This window comes from Lissotriton helveticus, chromosome 6 (assembly GCF_964261635.1).
Source record: "Lissotriton helveticus chromosome 6, aLisHel1.1, whole genome shotgun sequence".
NCBI lineage: Eukaryota > Metazoa > Chordata > Amphibia > Caudata > Salamandridae > Lissotriton > Lissotriton helveticus.
In genome coordinates, this window is record NC_136067.1 from 1,918,013,268 (window position 1) to 1,918,035,326 (window position 22,059).

The window sequence follows — 22,059 nt, forward strand, 5'->3', positions numbered from 1 at the left end:
AACAATGATCATTTGGTTTTTCCATTGGTAAATTATCAACCAGCTAATGGTAAACAAGCATAGTCAAGATGCTGAGGCCAGAAATAAGTCATCCCTTAGGAGAAAGTCAAACTTGTCACCTTTGCCACATCCTCTGCCACTGCCTTCATGAAGACCCTGTGTTTCATTTCTTAACATTTAAGATATGCCTGCCTGCAGCAGTCAGTATTCTGTTTCAGAATCTCATCTTATAAATGCAGGTCTGTGACCCATCCCAAGTGGGAGAAGTTTGCAGACCTTTCAGGACAAGTGATCTTTCTACAGAGTCCATTTGCCTACCTCTTGGTTGACACTGCTTAGCATTTTAATCAGGTAATGCAGATCCGTGGTTAGCGCCGATAGGAAGTAGTTGACCACATTGCATTTTGGTGAGTTTTGGCTGTTCTAAGAAAGGAAGCATGAAAATCAGAGACTTGACTACATCCTGCGGAATGATTTCAGGATGCAGTGACTATGTCAACCCCCTATTGTGGTAATGTTTAGTTCTGTTGCTGTCTTCAGACTGATGGAGAACTCACTTGCTCAATTGAAGGAGCATTTGTGGCAGAGGTGCATCATAACAGGATAAGTAACCCAACATATTTTTGTATTTGCTTGATAATTTTGTGATCCTAACTGTGTACCTATTGCTGGCATAGTTTGCCATATTGTGATAAAATGACCGTAACGTCTTTCTACAGCCAAGTAAACTGATCAAATTATGTTAATCCTGATTCTTAAAACATGTTGTCTATCACAAAAACATTTAAGTACATTAAATTTCATACTTACAAATCATGGGCGGAACATGGGGTAGGATACAGTGAAGTAAACTATAGAATCAGAAAGAGACACGTTAGTGATAGATTCCTTACCTTAGAATACCCCCAGGCGTCAGACTGGATCCGGAAAATGTTGCGTAGCAATACCCCTGCGCGCCGGCAGGCGTCGTCCGCGGCTCCACGTCCATCATCGGCGTCGTTAGCGCCGGAATGACGTCGTTGGAGTACTTGGATGCCGCCCTCGCGCGCTACCGTCAGTTCTTCTTTTTTCCTCGCCAGCTAGCGCAGATCCGGAGAAGCTCTACCCCTTTAGTCACTTTTTGACTAAACTTTTTGATCTTTTGATCATTCTTTTTCTTGAGTCATCGACTCCTAACGGTGCCGGTAGGGATGCCTGGTTTTAAACCTTGCTCGCGGTGCGACCGACTGATGTCGTTTACTGACCCCCATTGCCGGTGCCTGCAGTGTCTAGGCCTCGACCACCATGACCGCACCTGCTCCGACTGCCGGGCCCTGACGTCGAAGGCTAGGCGGGAGCGGTCCCGCAAGCGACTGGAGCTCCGGCAGTCGGCCCCGTGCCGCTCCAGGTCCCGGTCCCACAGGAGGTCGAAGGACCGGTCGCGGGGTCGGAGCCCTCGCAGCTCCGGGAGTCGGCATCAGCCGTCGGGTTCCTCCTCCGGTAAGAGGCATGAGAGGTCGGAGCGACGTCATCGTTCCTCCGACCCACCCCGACGTTCGTTCCACGCGGCCAGGGGTTCGGGTGACACCACCCACGCGGTTCCGTTGGAACCGCAGGTGCCGCTTCCTGCCCCACACCTGCAGGTCCCTGGGCACGATGTGATGCCGGAGGAGGTCGAGCGGTAGTCCCTCGCTCCTCAGCCGAGTTCCGTGGTGCCTACGGGCCCACCGGTCTCGACTGGAGGGCCTAGCGGGTCGGGCGCTCCGGCCCCGACGCCGTCGGGTGCTTCGGCTCCGGCACCGCCGGCGACTTCGGTCCCGGCGCCACAGACCCTCGCCGGATCCTCTTCCGGATCCGGGTCGTCGCCGGTCGACCTCACGACCTCGCCGGCCCCACGGGTGTCACAGGCGCTGCCTGTCGGCGTGGTCCTCAATCTACCCCTCGATTCGGCTCCGGCGCTGAAGCGGCGCCGCTGGGCGCCGATCCCGACGTTGCTTGGAGATTTCTATCTCAACGAGCCGGCCTCATCCGTTGACCCTGAGTTTCAGGAGATGGGTGACAAGGGTGATTGGGAGGGGTCTATGGACCCTCTGGCGCAGGAGTGCCAGTTTCAACAGGACTGGACATATGAGCTTGGGGAGGCCAGTGGCATTGACACTTCGCCTGACACTGGCTTTGTTTCCCCTCCCACCGTGGCTACGGAGGAGGGGGCTGCCTACAGTGTGGTGTTGACGCGGGCAGCCAAGGCCTTGGGCATTGAGCTCCCCGTCGCGGCCGTGAGGACTAATCTCCTCACAGAGGTCCTTAAACCGCAGACAAGCTCGACCGAGCCTCTGCTGCCTTTTAATGAGGCCTTGTCGGACTTTCTTTTGGGCACTTGGTCCAAGCCGGCTACAGGACAGCCTGTGGACAGGAGCATGGCCAGACGCTACCGCCCGGCTCCGGGCGACCCTTGCTTTTTGTCCACCCACCCCACCCCCGAGAGTCTGGTTATCCAGGCCTCTACTTCCCAGACCGCATTCCCGTCGGCTCCCCCCGATCGGGGATCCAAGAGGTACCAACAGTTCGAAAAGAAGGTGTTCTCGTCCCTCAGCTTGGGACTGCGGTCAGTTAATACCACGTGCCTCTTGGGCCGTTACACCCACACTCTGTGGGACGCGGTTGCAGACGTGCTGCCCCAGTGTCCGGAGGAGGTCCGGGCTAAGCTCTCCCAAACCCTTGCGGAGGGTAGAGATGCAGCACGATATTCCATCCGGTGTGGACTGGATACGACTGACACACTGGGCAGGGCGATGGCAATGACGGTGGCGGTTCGACGCCATGCCTGGTTGAGGTCTGCCAACTTTTCGGCCGATGTCCAGGCCACTCTCCTGGACATGCCGTTCGATGGCCGTCGCCTCTTTGGCGACAAGGCAGACCATGCGCTTGAGCGTTTTGAGGACTCCAGGTCTACGGCCAAGTCCTTGGGCCTCTCGGCCCCACGCCAGCAATCGGGTGCCTTTCGCTCCTTTCGTGGCCACGGAAGGGGCGCCCCCACACATGCTGCCAGCCACGCGCCGCAGAATGTTCAACAGCGCGGTGGCGGCCGTGGAAACCGCCGTGGCGGCGGTCGGGGACAACGGCGAGGCCAGTCCACACCTTCCCCCGCAGCATCTGCCTCAAAACCCTCCTAGTCCGTGCTTTCAGGCCCATGTGACGCAAGTAGGGGGCAGGGTTCGCCATCACCTCTTCCACTGGCGCACTGTCACGTCGGACAGGTGGGTGCTGCAAATTGTCCGAAGGGGCTACTCACTCCCATTCGAGGCGACCCCTCCAGCCATGCCACCGCAATTCCACCGCGTGTCGGGGGATCACTTGCAACCTCTGCAACAGGAAGTCACGGCCCTCTTGGCCAAGGGGGCCATCGAGCTCGTTCCTGGGCCGGAAGTAGGGTGTGGTTGTTACTCCCACTACTTTCAGGTACCCAAGAAGGGCAAAGGGGGCCTACGCCTTATCTTGGACCTACGGAACGTCAACGGCTTCCTCCGGAAGGAGAAGTTCAAGATGCTGACTTTGGCTCAGGTCTTAGCTGCCCTGGACCCCGAAGACTGGATGGTAGCGTTGGACTTGCAGGACACTTATTTTCACACCCCCGTCCTGCCGGCCCACCGGCGTTACCTGCGGTTCACGGTAGGCCACGAGCACTTTCAGTTTACCGTGCTCCCATTTGGCCTTACCAGCGCCCCACGGGTGTTCACGAAAGTGATGGCGGTGGTCGCAGCTCATCTGCGCAGGTTAGGGGTGTCAGTCTTCCCCTACCTCGACGACTGGTTGTTAAAGGCGGGCTCGCCCCAGACAGTCGTCAGCCACCTCCAGACTACGGCCGACCTCCTGCACTTGCTGGGGTTCTCCATCAACGTGCCGAAGTCACACCTGTGTCCCTCTCAGAAGCTCCTCTTCATCGGAACGGTTCTGGACTTGGCGCAGTTTCGGGTTTATACTCCCGAACAGCGGGTTCGGGATATTCAGGCTCTGATTCCGATCTTTCAGCCTTTATCCCGAGTCTCGGTCAGGTTGACGCTGCGGCTTCTGGGGCTGATGGCCTCCTGCATCCTTCTGGTGCATCACACCCGGTGGCGGATGCGGGCTCTTCAGTGGGACCTAAAGTTTCAGTGGGCCCAGCATCAGGGCAACTTGTCCGACCATGTCTTGATCTCGGAGGGCACTCCAAGACAGTTGCAGTAGTGGCTCACGGACCGCGACTGGGTCTGCGGCAGATCCCTCTCCCTACCCCAGCCGGAGCACGTAGTTGTGACGGACGCGTCCCTCCAGGGCTGGGGGGGCCACATGGGAGAGGCGGAGATCAGAGGCCTCTGGTCTCCGGCGGAGTCCCAGCTCCACATCAACCTTCTGGAGCTGCGGGCGATCCGGCTTGCACTGAAGGCATTCCTCCCCTCTGTCCAGGGGAGTTTAGTGCAGGTGTTCACGGACAACACCACCGCCATGTGGTACTGCAACAAACAGGGCGGGGTGGGGTCGTGGACCCTTTGCCAGGAGGCTCTGCGCCTCTGGCAGTGGCTGGAACATCAGGCCGTGACCCTGGTGGTTCAACACCTGGCAGGTTCTCTGAACGCCAGGGCAGACACGAACTCAGCCGTCGGTGCATGATGGATCACGAATGGCGTCTGAACTCGGATGTGGCGCAAGGCTTCTTTCAGCAGTGGGGAGAGCCTTGGTTAGATCTATTCGCCCAGAAGAGAACGCGCAATGTCATCAGTTCTGCGCGTTGGAATGTCCAAGGCGGCACTCGCTCGAAGACGCTTTTCATCGCGAGTGGAGTTGCGGTCTGTTGTACGCCTTTCCGCCTATACCACTTCTGCCCAGAGTGCTGAAGAAGATCAGGCGAGACCGGGCCCAGGTTATCCTTGTGGCTCCGGACTGGGCACGAAGATACTGGTATCCCGAGCTACTCAGCATGTCAGTCGATCCCCCGATTCGTCTGCCTCTTCGGGAGGACCTTCTGTCGCAGCAGTAGGGGACGGTCCTCCACCCGAACCTGCCCAGTCTCCACCTTCAAGCTTGGAGATTGAGCGGCGACAGTTGAGGCCATTTGACTTGCCGCCTGAAGTCTGTAATGTCATTCTGGCAGCCAGGCGTCCCTCCACAAAGTCGGTATACGCCTGCAGGTGGAACAGATTTGTGGCATGGTGCACAGCAAAGGCTGTGGATCCACTCTCTGCACCCCTTTCTGAGGTTCTCCTCTTCCTTCTTTCTCTTGCCCAGCAGGGCTCTGCTCTGGGCACTGTCAAGGGGCACCTTTCTGCCCTTTCCGCCTTCCTCAGGCTACCTGATCAGCCTTCCTTGTTCCAGTCCCCCATTGTGAATAGGTTCTTGAAGGGCATCACACACATGTTTCCTCCTGTTCCTTTCGTGATGCCTCAGTAGTATTTGAACCTTGTACTTACTTACCTAATGTGTGCTCCCTTTGAGCCGCTCCATAACTGTCCTCTTCAGCTTCTTACTTTCAAGACTGCCTTCCTGGTTGCCATCACCTCGGCCAGGCTCTTTCTTCTAAACCTCCTTTCCTCTCTGTCCATCCGGACAAGGTTGTGTTGCGGACGAGACCCTCTTTCCTGCCCAAGGTTGTCACAGCCTTCCACATCGGGCAGTCCATTACTTTGCCCACCTTCTTTCCGCCTCCGCATCCCTCGAAAGAGGAAGAGAGGCTCCACCGTCTGGACCCAAAATGTGCGCTCTCTTACTATCTGGATCGCACATGCCAGTTCCGGGTGGATGACCAACTCTTTGTTGGTTACGTGGGTGCTAAGGGAAAGGCTGTGCACAAGAGGACTATCTCTCGGTGGATCATCTTGTGTATCCAGGCGTGTTACTCCTTGGCTAAGAAGGAGCCACCTGTTGGACTGAGGGCTCATTCCACTCGGGCCATGGCGACAACCACTGCCCTGGGCCGAGGAGTGCCGTTGCAGGACATTTGCCAGGTAAGCTACGTGGGCCTCGCTGGACACGTTTGCAAGACACTACTGCCTGGACAGCCAAGTCCGGAGGGATGGCTTCTTTGGCCGTTCCGTCCTCCAGGACTTTCTGGTGTGATTATTGGTTTGCAGACCCGCCACCGGGGTTGGTTTTGCTGGGGTATCTATTCTAAGGTAAGGAATCTATCAGTAACGTGTCTCTTTCAGATGCACAAGTTACTTCTTGTGTAACGATATATCTGTAAGAGACATTAGTTAGTGATAGATTCCTTACTGACCCACCCATCCTCCCCGTTCTGCGAACCGATATCATGGCACCAGTGTTGGTTCTATCGTGGCTCTGCGTATCTGGCGCGGAAAAGCTGTGTATCAGAACTGACGTCAGCGCGGCAGGGCGGCGCCTAAGTACTCCGAAGACGTCATTCGGGCACTACCGACGCGGAGCCGCGGATGACGCCTGCCGGCGCGCAGGGGTATTGCTACGCAAAATTTTCCGGATCCAGTCTGACGCCTGGGGATATTCTAAGGTAAGGAATCTATCACTAACTAATGTCTCTTACAGATATATCGTTACACAAGTAGTAACTTGTGCCTCAAGAATACTCATTTGGGACTCATCATGGCTTCCTGGTCCTACAATCATAATATCACATGGCAGCTGAGCTTATATTGCATTTGTTTATAATTTATTATAATTTGTGGGATGATGGGTCATGCTTTCTTGCCACGTTTTCGGAATGGAATGTTTCTGGTAATCAAACCATCCCATATAAGCGCACAGGGACCCAGTAATACACATGACCACCTGTTTTTTTTTCGGTTTGCAGAATAATCTAAATCACAAGCTGATCAGGGCAATATCCTACTGTTTCAAAAGCGAGGAAGGAAATCTCTTCCTCTAACAAGGAAACTTAGGGTCACGTTCTACTTTGCACTGCAGAAAGCCCCACCACTGTTATATCGTGACATGACTAGTGAACGTAGATATTATTCTAAAACCTTAGTGTTGTAAACATAAACACCTGGCTCCCAACACTAAAGTGGGTGGTGGTTACTTATTGTTCTAGAACGTCTAGTGGAACCAGGTGCTGCCTTGGGCAACTGGTATTTCCTCACTGGCTGAGGACATCGCTTGACTGCACTGAGCAAGTAAGAGTAGATTAGCACATTCACCATGTAACAGTGGTCACACCCACCGTGTCCGCATACATCGACTAGTAATGAAGCTGACAGACACATGCACAACATACACGGCCAGAATAGTAAATGATACCAGTCTTACTGGTGTGATGGGGTACCTTCAAACTCTGAGGACTGGGGTACGGTACGGGCACACACTCGTTAGGGGCCACTTTCATGTGAAGCTCCCATGAAGTGTCGAGCAGAAATGACTAGTGGGCAACAGTATATCATATTTTGCACCTAGTAAACTGTCTGTAATGAGAGCCTAAATGGTTCTTCTTCAACAACTTTACCTACGAAATTGGGGGAAATATCCTTGAGGGACAATGGATGCTTTAATGTGCTCTTGGAGCTTGAGGTTATTTTATATCTTGTTAGGTCTTACTACTGTAGTGTCTAAGAATCGCTGAAAGTTTCTTATATTAAATCGTTTTGGATGCCACTCGGTCTCCTGGAAGTATGAAATTTCAAACTGTTATACCTATGGGACTGGCCAGAGCAGTTCACAAGACTTGTGGTCCTGCACTGGAAGGGGAGAGCTGTTCCGTCACAGCAAACTGTTAAAGGGGATAGCAAACCTGGGAAGACGTTTTATGTATACACAATGATTTTTCCCAGACAAATAATGAATTGTTGTTTGGCGTGGTGAAATATTATCCAAGTGCACTTTTCAAATGAATTAAAATATTATTTTACTTTTTAGAAGTACCTTCAGGAGCACATTTGCCTCACTCTTCAACTTTTACCACTGACACTGTTTCCTTTGCTTCGTTTTGTATTTTCTGTTGTTTTCTTACTTTTGTAGCCAGGTACCCCTTACCCTTCTCCTCTACTGCGTCACTCCGGCCTGATATCCATGCCACGCAACTTTGAGCATGTCTATCACATGACTGTAAATTCTGCTGAAAGATTCCTGTACTACGGTCCTCTGCACCCTTCCTATTCCCCTTCTCTGCGCTCTGTCCCTGGCACTCCTGGTTCTCTGGCTCGTAGGGTATGCGCACCTCTGCCTAACGTTTGCTCTACTAACAGTGTCTGCATTTGCTTTTTGCTTGATTTGTGTGACTGGGGTTTTAATTTATTTCTGACACTGTTCTTGTGAACCATGCAACATTTACCTCTCCTTCTTAAGTCTTTTTCTCTCTTAATACCATGCCCAGAACTGTAATTAGCTCATTACTGTCCTACAGCTAAAGAAACTGTATAATCTGCTCTCCTCTTAAGCACTACCTACATGAGGTTTTTATTGCCCTTAGTGTGTTAAAGTGTAGGGAAGATGTGCTGTCAAACCTATTTCTTACCCTTTAAAGTCGATAGCGGCTGGTGTCAGACTGAGTGGTGGGACAGAGGCGGGAGGGGGACAAACGACAAAAAAACAAATAAAAATAATGTACCTGCCTCATCGCTGCTCTTCTTCTCCTCACCAGCACAGACTCCCAGAATCCTCTGCGCCCAATCCTGACACTGCTCTCATACTGCTGCAGGCAGCATGAGAGCAGTATCAGGATTAGTCTGGGCGCCCTCAATTTGAGCTCCTAGAAAGACTGAGAGCCTGTGCCTACTGTCTCCAACCCGGCAATGCGGCTGGGGTTGGAGACAGCTTCAGTGCGTTTGTCGGTTTGGCTGTTCTGAGATGGCCGGCCAAACCCACATGCGTACTGACAATAGTGCCTACCACTCCCCCTCATGACTGCCTCCCCGTGATGGCCCCGTGCAAGAATGTCATTGCTTATTGGAAACACTTAAGAACTCACCCATGAGAACATATTAATGGGTATTAATAGATATGCCACCCTTCTAGTTTATAAGATGTATAAATGTGCGTTCAGAATAGAATGTTTCTAAGAAAAGAGTAATTTACTGTGGCCATCTGAAGACATGCCTAACTGATACAGAAATCATTTGCACCGTTATTTTGCCTCAGGTATGAGATGACTGCCAAAGTGGACTTTTAGCTAGTTTCTTTTTAAGGATATACTAGACTGAGCTCTTCCCCTCCCCAAAAATGCACCCCCCATCCAAGTTAAGGAAAATATCTCGCTAAGTACTAGAAGGTAACCTAGAAACACAAATGTCATGGTCATGAGATCAACCCACTAACCTTGCTCATCGAAGACTGCCCATATGTCATGCCAATTACTAATCCCTTTTTTAATTATTAAAGAAAAATGGAAATGCAAATATACTTGCTAACCTTCTTTGCCCTGTATTGGAAATATCCAGATCAGGATTTGATACCAACCTTTTAATAGAATTTTGGAGTAGCAATGCAGAGTTTTGAATTTCGGGGTACATTTTCTTTCTTTTTTAAAGGTTATGTATATTCACATAAACTAAATCATGGCATTCTGAATGGGGACAAGTTGTAATTCCAAGAACTAGGGTTTTGCTTTATATTTTTGTACACAACAAGATTGTTGTGGCACAATCAATGCACTTCCCATTTGTTTACTTGCCGCTATGTTCGCCTCTGTAATATGACACAGGTGCAAAGGCAAAGTGTTTCTTCATGTGCATGGGCTGCTCCCCTATGTGAATGCCCATTGCTATCACACCAATGCACAATTTGTAATATTGTGATACGTATTATTAAAGGATTCACGCAAGCGTCTGTGGCCACTTCTGTAATATCAAAGTGCTCCACAAGCACCAACTCTTTTTGCACCCCGAGATAATTTGTAAAATACACCCACGTTATGAAAAGTGGTCTTCTCCATCTTTGCTGCTGCTTAAGGGATGTTTGGGCAACTATATTGAGAAATTTTTCGCCAGCTGAGACTTTTAATCTGTTGAAACGGTGTCTATGTTACCGAATGAGATTAGTCAACATCAGTCATGTTTATAAGAAAGAGGTTCTCACTTTTACAGTGTTTTGTCGATCCTGTAATGGTGTTTCGATGGACCTACTCTAGCAGCTTGACTGTCGTGTGTGAGGGTACTCTCCCGCCAGAAAGCCTGAGGCGCATATGTCACATGCTACAAGATAATAAAAATAACAAACGAAGTAAATAATTAGTGTACCTTCAGCTCTTTCCAAACTATGATTTTTTTGTTTATGTGCCATTAGTTTTTTAAATGCCTCATGAAGACATGCCTTACTAAGTATATTAAAAATAAATAATAAATCACTTTTTATGTGAGTGTGTCATGTAAGAGGGATGTGGCAATCTCGAAGTCAAATGGCCAGTGAGTAGCACTTTAATATAAATAACATTAAGTTGACTAACCTAATTTTTTTAATTTATTTTACGTGTTCTACTTGGGTTGATTCATTCCTAAAATTGGAAAACCTTAGGAAAGAGTATGTAATGTACATTTCGGGTCATTATGTGACCTCTCCAGGAACGAGGGCGGGCATAACAAATTCCATTACATCTAAGGGGATGCATAGTAGCTACAACTAGAGTCAACAAATTTACAACTTTTCTTTGAGGTTTAATGAGTTGAAGCGTAAAATGTACCTTTCTGTGACTACAGATAAGACAATGGCTTTGCTAATTTTTCACCTGTTCTGGTCATTTCTATTGAAACACTTCCAGTTGCTCGGCTGATGATCCACGGACTGTAAGCTGGATGTGCCTTTTCGAAAATGTAATTGATAGAAAATGAACAATGTGCATCAAGTTGCAAGATTTGGTGGGTGCACCACCGAATAATAAGTGGATGTGTATTTGTACATTTATTTATATTCATTGATAAAACTGTGTTAAAGGAAAGTTGTCACTATTGACACACATTCTAAAATAAAATAGTATAAAAAATGTACATTCCATTGAAAGGTTCAAGTTAAAGGGGCTTTATAGTTATAATCTAAAACCTCAAAAGCACAGTAATTCACCAGGTAGTAGTAGGTACACAGCCGCAAGGCCACCCCATTCTGCTACTCGTTCATTACCTGAAATGCCAAAGATGACATCACAAATGACAATCATTGATGTCATCTGTCACATTACGTTTTCCGTCCTGCTCTTTTAAAAAAAGAAAATGGTAAGAATGTATACATTTTCCAACTTGTTTGTCAATATCCCGGAGGCGTTTTGTTCTTTTAAAATCAATATCCTAAGCACACGTCAAAATATCAGGTAATTATTGTAAACAGTACAAGCACAATGGTTCTCTTGTTCTTTGTCTTTATTTTCTCAACTTCTTATGCCCAGCCAACACATGTTTCATCGTAAGGGGTGATCCCACGACTTCTTCAGGGCTATAAAGATATAATAGACATCTTTGTTGTACAATACAGATAGAACACCAAAATAAAACAACCCAGGTCTTCGTGATTCATGTTTCCAAGTGCAAACAATACGACAACCCTTATCAAATATGAACAACGGATCTTGATACAAGGGATTTGGTGAAATTCTGAAAATAATTTAAATGCAGTCTATCCGTCCAATCCAACAAATACAGTCAACCCAAAGTGTGCATTATTATTCTCAAACAAAGCTGGTGCCAAACAGAGCCCTCTTAATCCGGACGCACATACCTGTTTTCTTAAAAGTGTCATTTAGCAAATCCAACCTGTTGTCAAATAATTAAAGCGGTACAAAAGGGGGTGGTGATGGACGGAGCATCAGAACCAATCAAACACTCACACCCAGTCAACAGATCTGGGTTTAATCCATCACCGTTCTTTAGCCCACTCTGCCACCCCAGTTCAGACATCGCCATATGCAAGTCAGTCTGACCCTGTGCCTCATGGGAACAGTCCAGCCCGAACTGCCAAGCTATGCCTTCCCTGGACCGGAAACACGCTTCCTAGCACCGGTTTCTGGCATTACAGCCGTCTTCAGCCAGGCTTGCTTGAATCCAGTGGCAACGTGAGCAGGGGACTCACGTCTGAGCATACCCTGCCAACTTATGGCGAACAAAGCGGTACAAAAGGGGGTGGTGATGGACGGAGCATCTCAACCAATCAAACACTCACACCCAGTCAACAGATCTGGGTTTAATCCATCACCGTTCTTTAGCCCACTCCGCCACCCCAGCCAGAAACCGGTCCTAGGATGCTTGATTCCGGTCCAGGAAAGATATGGCATGGCAGTTCAGGCTGGACTGTTCTCATGAGGCACCGGGTCAAGACTGATTTGCATATTGCCATGTCTGACCTGGGGTGGTCTGGTGAGCAAAATAACGATGGATTAAACCTAGATCTGTGACTGGGGGTGAATGTTCTGCCATTGTGCAACATTCCGTCAATCAATTGTTGTTTTGGCATTTGTCAAATAATTAAAGCCAGAAATGAGTGGTCTACCAATGGCCAATATGCACGCAAAATAGTTGGAAAGAGTACCCTAAATGGATACCTCCAAGCCGGGTATATTTCCGTCCCAGCCATTTAATATGTGCCTTCCACATTGTCCATTATCTATATATTGGTAAAATCATCAAATAAGTAATTCTGATCAGTTATACAAACGTTTCCCAAAGCCACCAATTACCCATCCATGTTCAAGAAATGTCACCTGTCTCCTGTGTTGTTCAGTCGCTAATGCTTGTTAATTTAATAATCATACAGGTATGTGCATTGGATTAAGAGGGCTCTGTTTGGCACCAGCTTGGTTTGATAATAATGCACACTTTGGGTTGACTGTATTTGTTGTATTGGACAGATTGGATGCATTTAAATTATTTTCAGAATTGTATATTGGTGTTCTATCTGTATTGTATGACAAAGATGTCTATTATATCTTTTTAGCCCTGAAGAAGTCGTGGGGAACTCCCCTTACGACGAAACACATGTTGGCTGGGCATAATAAGTTGAGAAAATAAAGACAAAGAACTAGAGAACCATTGTGCTTATACTGTTTGCAATAATTAAGTGATACTTTTGGCGTGTGCTTAGGGTATTGATGTTGTCTGAAGGATCTTGTTAATCTAATGTTTGAGGGGCAGGGTGATTCCCCACCCCTGTCGTACCGCACATACATGGAGTTCAAATTTTCACTATTACGTGTACTTGGAGCGCCACAACTCACCTGGTGTATATTCACCCCACTTCATTTGCAGTTTTTTTTCTTTTAAACCAATCAGAAAATACGGATTTAGGTTTGTTTGAAGTCAGACTTGTGTGATCAATTCTCTGATAGGTTGTCAAATATATGCAGTTTTACATTGGAGATTTTTAAGAAAAGTGATAATTTACATCAAATCCTAAATGATACATAGAAGGTAGTGATTTCTGTCTGTTAGCATGGTTTGGAGCCATTACATCTGACTTTTGTGGCTGCCTTTAAGCAAACCACTCCGGCAAACACAACGTATGGGACCCCCTCCCCTACCCCCTCCATATAGATTTTCCTTCCTCAACCAATCTGTAGGAAATGGACACATGTCCTCTAATTGGAAGGTTTTATGCAGATTCCTCAAACGTGACTAAACTTATTAGTGATCAAAGAAATACTATTCCCATGGACTAAACATTTCAGCCATATCTATAGTCACTACATAGTTGGACAACTTTTTGAAAAGTTCAAAATCTTAGACAACTTCTAGGGTGGTGAAAATTTTTCGCGTTGATGAAATGGAGTGTCTTAATCATTCTGGGGTCTTCATCTGTTCTTGGTTTAGATGTCTCTTTGTTTACCAATAATTGTTCTAATGTGATCTGTTTTGTGAAAATCGATATTGCATGCTCTTGCTGTTGTGCCGAGTTTTTTGTTTGGTTTGAAGTGATCACAGTCCATTGTTATGTAATGCTTCCTCGGAATAATTATACGGATTTAACAAGCATGATATTGATTATATAGTGTCTCCCATTACTGTAGTCTGAATTTGACATTTTACTTGCTTTTTAGAATATTTTTCCAGACCTTATGCTGTCCGTATGCTCCTGTTTCTCAGGCTTTATTGACACATTGCATTCATTGCCTATTGCTACTATGCATCCCAAATCAAATGAAAAGCCACTTTGACCGCTTGTGTTTAGGCATAACTAAGCAAACGATTCTGCAGGATGGTCGGAGTTTATCCACTTCCGAGGACTTTATACATACTTCTGTTCCAAGGAAGGCATGCTAATATGGCAGTCACAGTACTACTCCTCAGTGTACACGCTCTGGTCACTGGAAGGGTGTACTTGCTCTACTGGGCCAGTGCAGCATGCTACTTTTATACCAGAGAGAAGGGCCGTCACGTGCCAGTTGCACACAGTCCATCTATATTTCCTTCTCATATTTTCTCCATCAGGTAGTTCTTAGCTGAGGGTAAAACCTCCCTTGGCAACCAGTATAAATGCCACACATTATTTACCTGCACATGCTGACCTCCCAGGACACATACCTGTTACCAGTCATTTGTTACACCCTTCTTTGTTTTCAAGTATAATGAGCCAGAACCAGATTTCTGTCCTGGTAATGCCCACGCGAAAAAATATTTCTCCCTTCGAAAATGAAAGAGTGCTCATCTATAGAGGAAAACCAATCACCCTTGTAATTTATACTATATTCATCCCGAAACCTAATACAAAAGATGTGTTTTAATTATCTCCTGAAGTGTGTGCATAAAATCTAACTTGCTCAGGGATATATTTGATAGGTCTGAAATGACAGAAGAAAACATTTTTTAGTCTCTCCCTCATTTTTTCTATTCTCTTCTCTGCTTCACTGTTTTCAAACCATGTTTGAAATGCTTTATTTTTTTCTATAAATATATGTACACATGAGATTAGACTGTATGGCAAAGGCAATTGTGCTTAAACTTGGCTTTAATCTGTGAGAAAAAAATATGCTTCATTGGTCTAATTTTAAGGTCTTGTCTTAAAGAATTAAAAAGTTTGGCAAAGGGCAAGTAATTTGTTTCTCTAGTTTTAATAATTTGTAACAGAATCTGAAGTTAACAAATGTCTTTAAGATATTCAAAATAGAAACTGTATACATGTCGTAAATCCTTAGATTATATATTGACAGTTTGACTGTTTTTATTGGTTCTTATAAAGTGTATACTGCTGCCATTGGCATTTTTAATGTGCCCTGCAGCAGCAAGCAAAGATGTGAAAGAAAAAAAAAAGATAGAATACAAATATCTCAATAGAAAGTTAATGAAGCACCATTATTTGATTGCCAGCATTGCGTCGGAAACCGGGCAAGAAAATATTGGCAGGCAAATCCAAGTGATGTATTTTTCATGTAAACGTCCACATAAAATAGAACTATGAAAAATAACATCTTACAAAAAATATTGCAACTTACACCACAAAAGTTCAAATTTACAATAACAATATTATTCAAGGTAGAGGTTACTTCCAGGTGCAAGTTGACCTGAGCCTGACTGAAGTTCTCTACTTTACTTCATACTTTTAACTTTCCCACTGCCACTAACATGCATTATACAGATTCATACGGTCATTTGGATCAGATGAAATCAGGTGGCAATCAGTATCCCTCTAATTGAGTTCTGTGGGCAGGAGCACATTACAGTTTGTGGCAGGCACTCTTCTGTGTAATCCAAACTGAAGTAACATTGGTGTGTGCAAGAAAGCTTTATGAAGATAATAGTTATATTTTTTACCGCTTCATTATGATAGGAAGTGTGCCATGTATCGATAGTCCATCATCTCCAGTCACTGCAAGCGAAGTAGAATTTTACCAACTTCAAATGAGGTTTCAGGGCCTGTTTCCTCTGCAATACTAAGCGCCAATGAGTATTCCCTCCTTTACGCCATTTTGTACATTTTACCAATTAAAGGTTAGTATCCCACAGGCATAGAAAATGTAGAAACAGCAATTTGCCGTTCTTTCAGCCTCCAGTAATTCTACCTGCAAGGCAGTTTCCGTAACAAATTTACCACCTTCTGTAATCCAGCGTTTGCTATGCATGTTTTACATTGTACTGTGCCACGCGCAAATGATGCACTGTCAGCTTGCTAAACAGATGGAAAATAAAGACGGTGAATATTCTAAAGCATAATGTTTTCTCTGCATGCTTGTTTCCCATTCTTAGAATCTTAGACCTCAGGAAAGTCGGAATATGTTCAGTGGCTCGGTCAGCATTCCTTCGATCACCAAAACACGCACAGAACCTGGCCGCTCCATGAGTGCAAGCAGCGGACTAGGAGCCAGTAAGTTATCCATCATGATTCCTTCTCTTGTAAACTGTTGGAGGCTATGCTAATAAAAGACCTTTCTTTACAGATCACATTTCAGTATGAATAGCATAAAGAGATGGCAAATGGTGATTAGGAGGCACTCCATGTCTGGGTCCTTGTATCCACATTTCTTGTTTCTAAGAATTCTTTATTATAGGGTTTCATAAAATGTAGGTGTTAAATGCCAGAATTGTCATTTATTTATTTATATAATTTATAGAGCGCAGGAAACACCCAAGTCGGGGTATCTTCGCGCTGTAGCAGCCCTTGGGAACAGCCAGAATAGGTGGATCAGAACACTGAAGTTTTGAACATTTGTCTGGATGCCAGGTAGTTGTTACAGAGACGGATGTCCCTGTGTATTTGGTTCCAGAATTGGGGGGCTAGGTAAGTAAAGGATTTGCCTCCTAATCTGGTTTGTTGTATGCGCGGTATGACTAGGAGATCTTTGAACCCTGACCGGAGAGTTCGGGGGGGGGGTATATCTAACCAAACTGTCAGACAACAATCTGGGTCCCATTTTATTTAAGGCTTTAAACACCATGCCAAACCTTGAATTTGATTATTTTGCGTATGGGCAGCCAGTGTAGTTTGCGTAGAAGGGGGAGTGAAGCTGTTCTAGGGGGAGCACTGGTCACTTAGCGGGCAGCCGTATTCTGGAGTACTTGCAGTCTGTTCAAGGAGGTTTCCTTAGCTGAGATCAGCAGGGCATTACAGTAGACCAGTGCTGGTACCAGGGTTTTACGTGTGGAGGATGGGAGAAGGGGGAAGACTCTGCGAAGCAGTCTTAATACATGGAAGCAGGCCCTAGTGGTTGTAGTAGCATTCTTCTCCCGGCTTAGTTTGTTGTCAATTTGGACCCCTAAGTTCTTAACCACTTGTTTTGGGGACGGGGCTGGGGCCAATTCATCGGCCCACCAGTTAGGAGACCATCTAGCTACTGCATCTTTGAATAACAGAATTTCAGTTTTTTCTGCATTCAACTGAAATAAGTTGCGTCTCATCCATTCAGTGATGGTTTTCATGCCCTCCGAGAAGGTGGCGTCAATGTTAGTGGAGCTTTTGTCGAAGGAGAGGAGTAGCTGTGTGTTGACCGAGTAGGATTTTGGTATGAACCCCATGTTTCTCCGAAGTGATGCAAGTGGGGTGACATAAATGTTAAAAAGGGTGGGGCTTAAGCATGAGCCTTGGGTTACGCCCTTTGAAACCGTGGTGGTCTGAGATTTAAAAGGACCAAGGTTGACTGTTTGGGTTCTCGCCTTCAGAAAATCAGTCGGCCATTTTAGTGCGTTGTCCTGAATGCCTATGGCTCTTAGTCTCTCTAGCAGGATCTGGTGTGAGATGGTATTGAATGCTGTGGACAGGTCGAGCTTTATGAGAATCACTGCTCGGCCGCTGTCCGCAGCATTCGGATGTTGAGTTTGAGTTTTTTAATGCATTGGGAAGCAAAGGTTGCTTGTTTGGGAATCCATGGCGTTTCCTCCACTTGCCCTGTTATTCCTGCACTTGTGAAAAGAGTCACTCATTGGGATTCAATCTATGTGACAAGGGACTGATTTTTCAAACTTTTTGAACTCCAAATTAAATCATAGCAATATAAAAAACGAATAATTTAGAGTTGGACTCTTCAGCTACAGATTAAGGAAAGTCAGACATTGATCCTTGTAAATGGCATTTGGCAATATGAAAAGTGTGTCATTGTGACGGAATTTTCTGCGTTCAAAGGTTGTGTGTTCGGATATGGTTATTGGCTGTATGTTGGAGGAATTACCTGGAAACGGTGATCAACGCCCACACTTTTCTAAGTTTGTGTATAGTTACCAAATATTTATGAGTAGTTTATGGATAGCTGAGTAAACTCAATTAAAACCCTCCAATTTGGAAAAATTAGAAGGGAAAGGGGATTTCTCTATATAGGAAAACATTTTAATGTGTGATTTGGTCGTAAACCTGAGAAGTGGCCTTTTCTGCATTTTCATATATATCCTGTAAATTCTGATTTCTCACATTATGGAATGGTACAAAAAGAAAACTGAAAATATGAATTGAAAACACATTTGTCTTTACGGTTGTAAAAAACAAAAAACAAAAAGGATTTGCTTAAGTCTGTATATGAAAAGTTGAACACCAATATATCTTTGATCAGTTAAAGGGCAGCACAAAAAGTAGTGCAACATTAATTGCACCACCTGTTTTAATGAAGGTTGGTCATGGATAATATATTTCTTTTAAACTATTTCACATTGAAATACATTTTTAAGCAGCAGATGCATCATATATTTTCAGTGGTTTCAAAATGATGCATTTGCTGCTCTACAGTTGCAAAAGCACACAATTAATACATACTTTTTATTCTTTTCCAATTCTTAGGGTCCTCTGCGCAGAATGGCAGTGCTTTAAGGAGGGAGTACTCAGGAGGAAGCTATGGGGTAAAGCGTCAGACAATGGCATCGCCATCAGATGGGTCGTTGTCCTCTGGGGGATTGGAGCCAGGGAGTGATGCCCCAGCACGGGACTATGAACGGGAGGTACGTTTCATGTGTCTAACTGGAACGAGGTCTGGAATAGCCTTCTGCAAAGTGAATCGAAATAAAAACAGATGGCATGGAGTTCTCTGATATTTAACCCCTTGGCTGCAGGGCACATTTCCCTGCTGTGCTGAGGGGCGGGAGGGCGCGCACAGCGCCCCGGTGCTGATGACGAGCGCAGCATCAGCCACGGTGCTCGTGTGCTGATGACGAGCTGTGCTCATCACGGCCACGCCCGTTCCTTAGAACGCTCAGCACAGCAGGGGAATTATCCCCACGTGTGAGCGTTCTAACGGCCATGACGAGCTCAGCTCGTCATCAACACACGAGCACCGTGGCTGATGACGAGCTCGTCATCAGCATGGGAGGGTTTAACTGTCTGCAATGTTATTTTGATTTGCGCAGCATGGGTCTGTTTCTGAAGTATCTGTGATCTTGGTGTAAATGTGTAGGACATAATTGCAGCAGCAGCAGCAGTCCGAATTTGCCAAGGAATGTTATTACCATCTCTGTATTGTAAATTTTATGGGGGGTAATACCGAATATCAAGACCTCTCAAGCACTCACAACTTTCATAGGGACTGCAAAGTCTTTCTGGAATGTTCTACAAGCTGGACCATGTACTATAACCATAGTCCTGTCATTCACCTCTTTTTTTATATACCTGAATAACAATGCTTCTAACTGAATCCAGAGTCAAAGTGTTCATGTATTTGATGGCAAAGCACCCAATTTTCTTTATTGTGATAATAAAAGATGTAGTAGTTGAAATGGTGACAATAGAAATTGACATATGTTCAATGCCATAGTCATGGACCCTTTAAGTCTTCCTCTTTATTGAGGTTACCTGAGCCCTAATCACTGAAATAAAATGTTTGCTTGCATGGCCCTGCACATTGCCACAGACCACTACTTACATGCTCCCTCTGTCTCGCCTGTATTAGTAGTGTTTTCTACTTCAAGGAAAACAAACACATTTCACTATCTGTGTCTCCAAGGCAAGCATCTACTGTGCTAATTGTTTTAATTTTAGGTTTATCTGAGGCTTCTTCTGTCTGGCTGGATCTACTCTGCGCTTACTGTGCCTCTCTTTTCGTGCCACAAAAAAGTGGATTCCCAAATTTGGGAGTCCAATCCACTGTTGCAATTTGTTAAAAAGTTTTTTATTTTCGTCTTGCCGGATAAAAGATATATGTGAGATCAGCCTACGCATTTCGTCCCATAAGCTACAGGACTTCTACACTGCACAAGTAAGGCATCACAATACCTTCGTTAGTTAGAACAACCTCTCATGTGTAGCTGCAAGTGGGTGTGTGCCAGGCAAAAAAGTCCAAGATACTCTTGTAGTTTGAAAAGTCTTTATTTCCATTTAACATGTTCGAGGCATATGAGCTGTAGATTATATACTTTTGCATAGATCGCCATCTGGTGTTGGGCTCGGATGTTTGCACTTTGTTATTGTAGAAGTCTTTGTATTCACAAGCTAGGTGACTCCTTTGGTTAGTAGTGCGCATGGGCATCGACTCCATCTCCGGTTTGTTTTTTTCCGCCATCGTGTTCGGATGTGATTTCCTGCGCTCCGGGGCGGTGTCGTATTCGATTCCCCTTCGACGCGCAAAGCTCTCACCGTTCGACGGTATTGTTTCGAAAACTGTCTCCCTCGACGCATATCCCAACAAACAACAAAAACGAGTTTGGTCATCTACGCGGGTCGTTGGGTGGATCGACACCATCAAAACCAGCATATGGAAAGGACTCCATTCAAAAAATGCAAGTGTGGTGCTAAATTTCCACACACAGATCTCCACGAGGTCTGCAACCTTTGCCTCTCTCCAGAACACGAGAGTCAACAATGCAAGGCCTGTACTTCCTTCAGGTCCAAGTAAACCATATGTGGTCGCCAAGCTCGACGTCACGAAATGTCTAGATCAACCGTTTCGGCGCCGGACAACATCTTCGATGCAGGCCCGACGATCCAGAACCAGGAGATGAACTAGCCAGCGTCTCCGAAGCCGATGAATCGGACTCAGAAGACCAGACAATTACTCCAGGTCAACGGAGTGGGAGTACTGAGATCGATGCCCCTGCCCCAAAAAAACACAAGGCTCCAGTAACACATTCACCTTCGGGTCTGGGTCGACACTGTGATAATACTTCATAAGCCCCGCCTTCAGGCCCGGTTCCAAAGTCCACAAAGCCTTCAGGCAGCTCGGGATCAAGCCAGCCACACCACAGGACAGAGAAACTATCTTCGGCACCGAAACAGAAACCCAAGGTACCGTCGACACCAGACTCTTCGGCACCGAAACATAGTCAACCCAAGGATTCGGATCCAAAAAAACATTTGAAAACTTCAGAGCCGAAGAAATTTCCGAGTCGAAAACTCCACCTAAGCATAAGGGACTAAGACCACTCCTAAAGCTAAGGACGACAAACTCGGAACCTAAGTCCTCGGTGCAGAAAAAAGACAGTGAATCAAAAGAACTGCTTCATCCAGCTCCACTGGTTCCTAAACAAAAACACTCCATATCGACCCCGTTTCCGGTCAGGTCACTTCTATACCACCTAAAAAGAGAAAATTGTACACCCCAGATTCACCTGAGATACCCTTGAAGAAAAAAGGCTCAGCCACTTCACCTATGAGGTCTTTCTTTCCACCTCCAAAGCTTCCAAACATAATACTCTCTCCAGCACACTCTCCAGTGCCTCCTTTTTCACCTGCACCACAAGATGATGATGAGGATATAGGGGGTGGGGATGAGGACATAGACCCACCACCTGATAATGATGATACTGATGATGATACCCGCAGTATCCAACCTCATGACTCTTGGGATGATTAGAATGTCCCAGATGTACCTGAGCCAGATGTATATCCCTCTAGGCCATCCCCTCCAGAAGACAACTAATAAATAGAACTGCACAATATTATGGGGTGCAACTCCACTCAGACCCTTTGGAGGAACATTTTTTAATAGAGACCTTCTTGCAGCCTTAAAAGTCAACAAATTCTCTCTCTATGCTAAAAGGGATGATTAAACATGCCCCTGAAGTTTTTAAAGATCCTGTCAGGGCTAGAGTGCTCAATCCTAGAACTGAAAAGAAATATAAACCAGCTCTAAGCGATTCAGCTTACATTAAGGGTCAACTCCCTCTGGATTCACTAGTAGTGGCAAATGCCCGTAAACTGGCAAATTCCCAAGCCACAGGCGATGCCCCTCCGTTCGACAAAGAGTCTAAACTATTGGACGCATCCAGTAAAAGGGTTGCGTCACAGGCGGCAAATGTTTGGCGTATTGCTAATTCACAAGCT

General features: G+C 46.0%; 1 protein-coding gene across 2 annotated transcripts in view; it reads left to right on the top strand.

The window, feature by feature from the left end:
• The window catches only part of CDC42BPA (CDC42 binding protein kinase alpha), a 1,077,984-nt gene that overhangs the window by 1,037,866 nt on the left and 18,059 nt on the right, over positions 1-22,059 (top strand). For both annotated transcript variants that reach the window (XM_078649868.1, XM_078649869.1), the window contains 2 exons: positions 16,074-16,191; positions 18,589-18,746. In XM_078649868.1, coding sequence (XP_078505994.1) covers positions 16,074-16,191; positions 18,589-18,746 — 276 coding nt within the window. The remainder of the gene's footprint in view (positions 1-16,073; positions 16,192-18,588; positions 18,747-22,059) is intronic.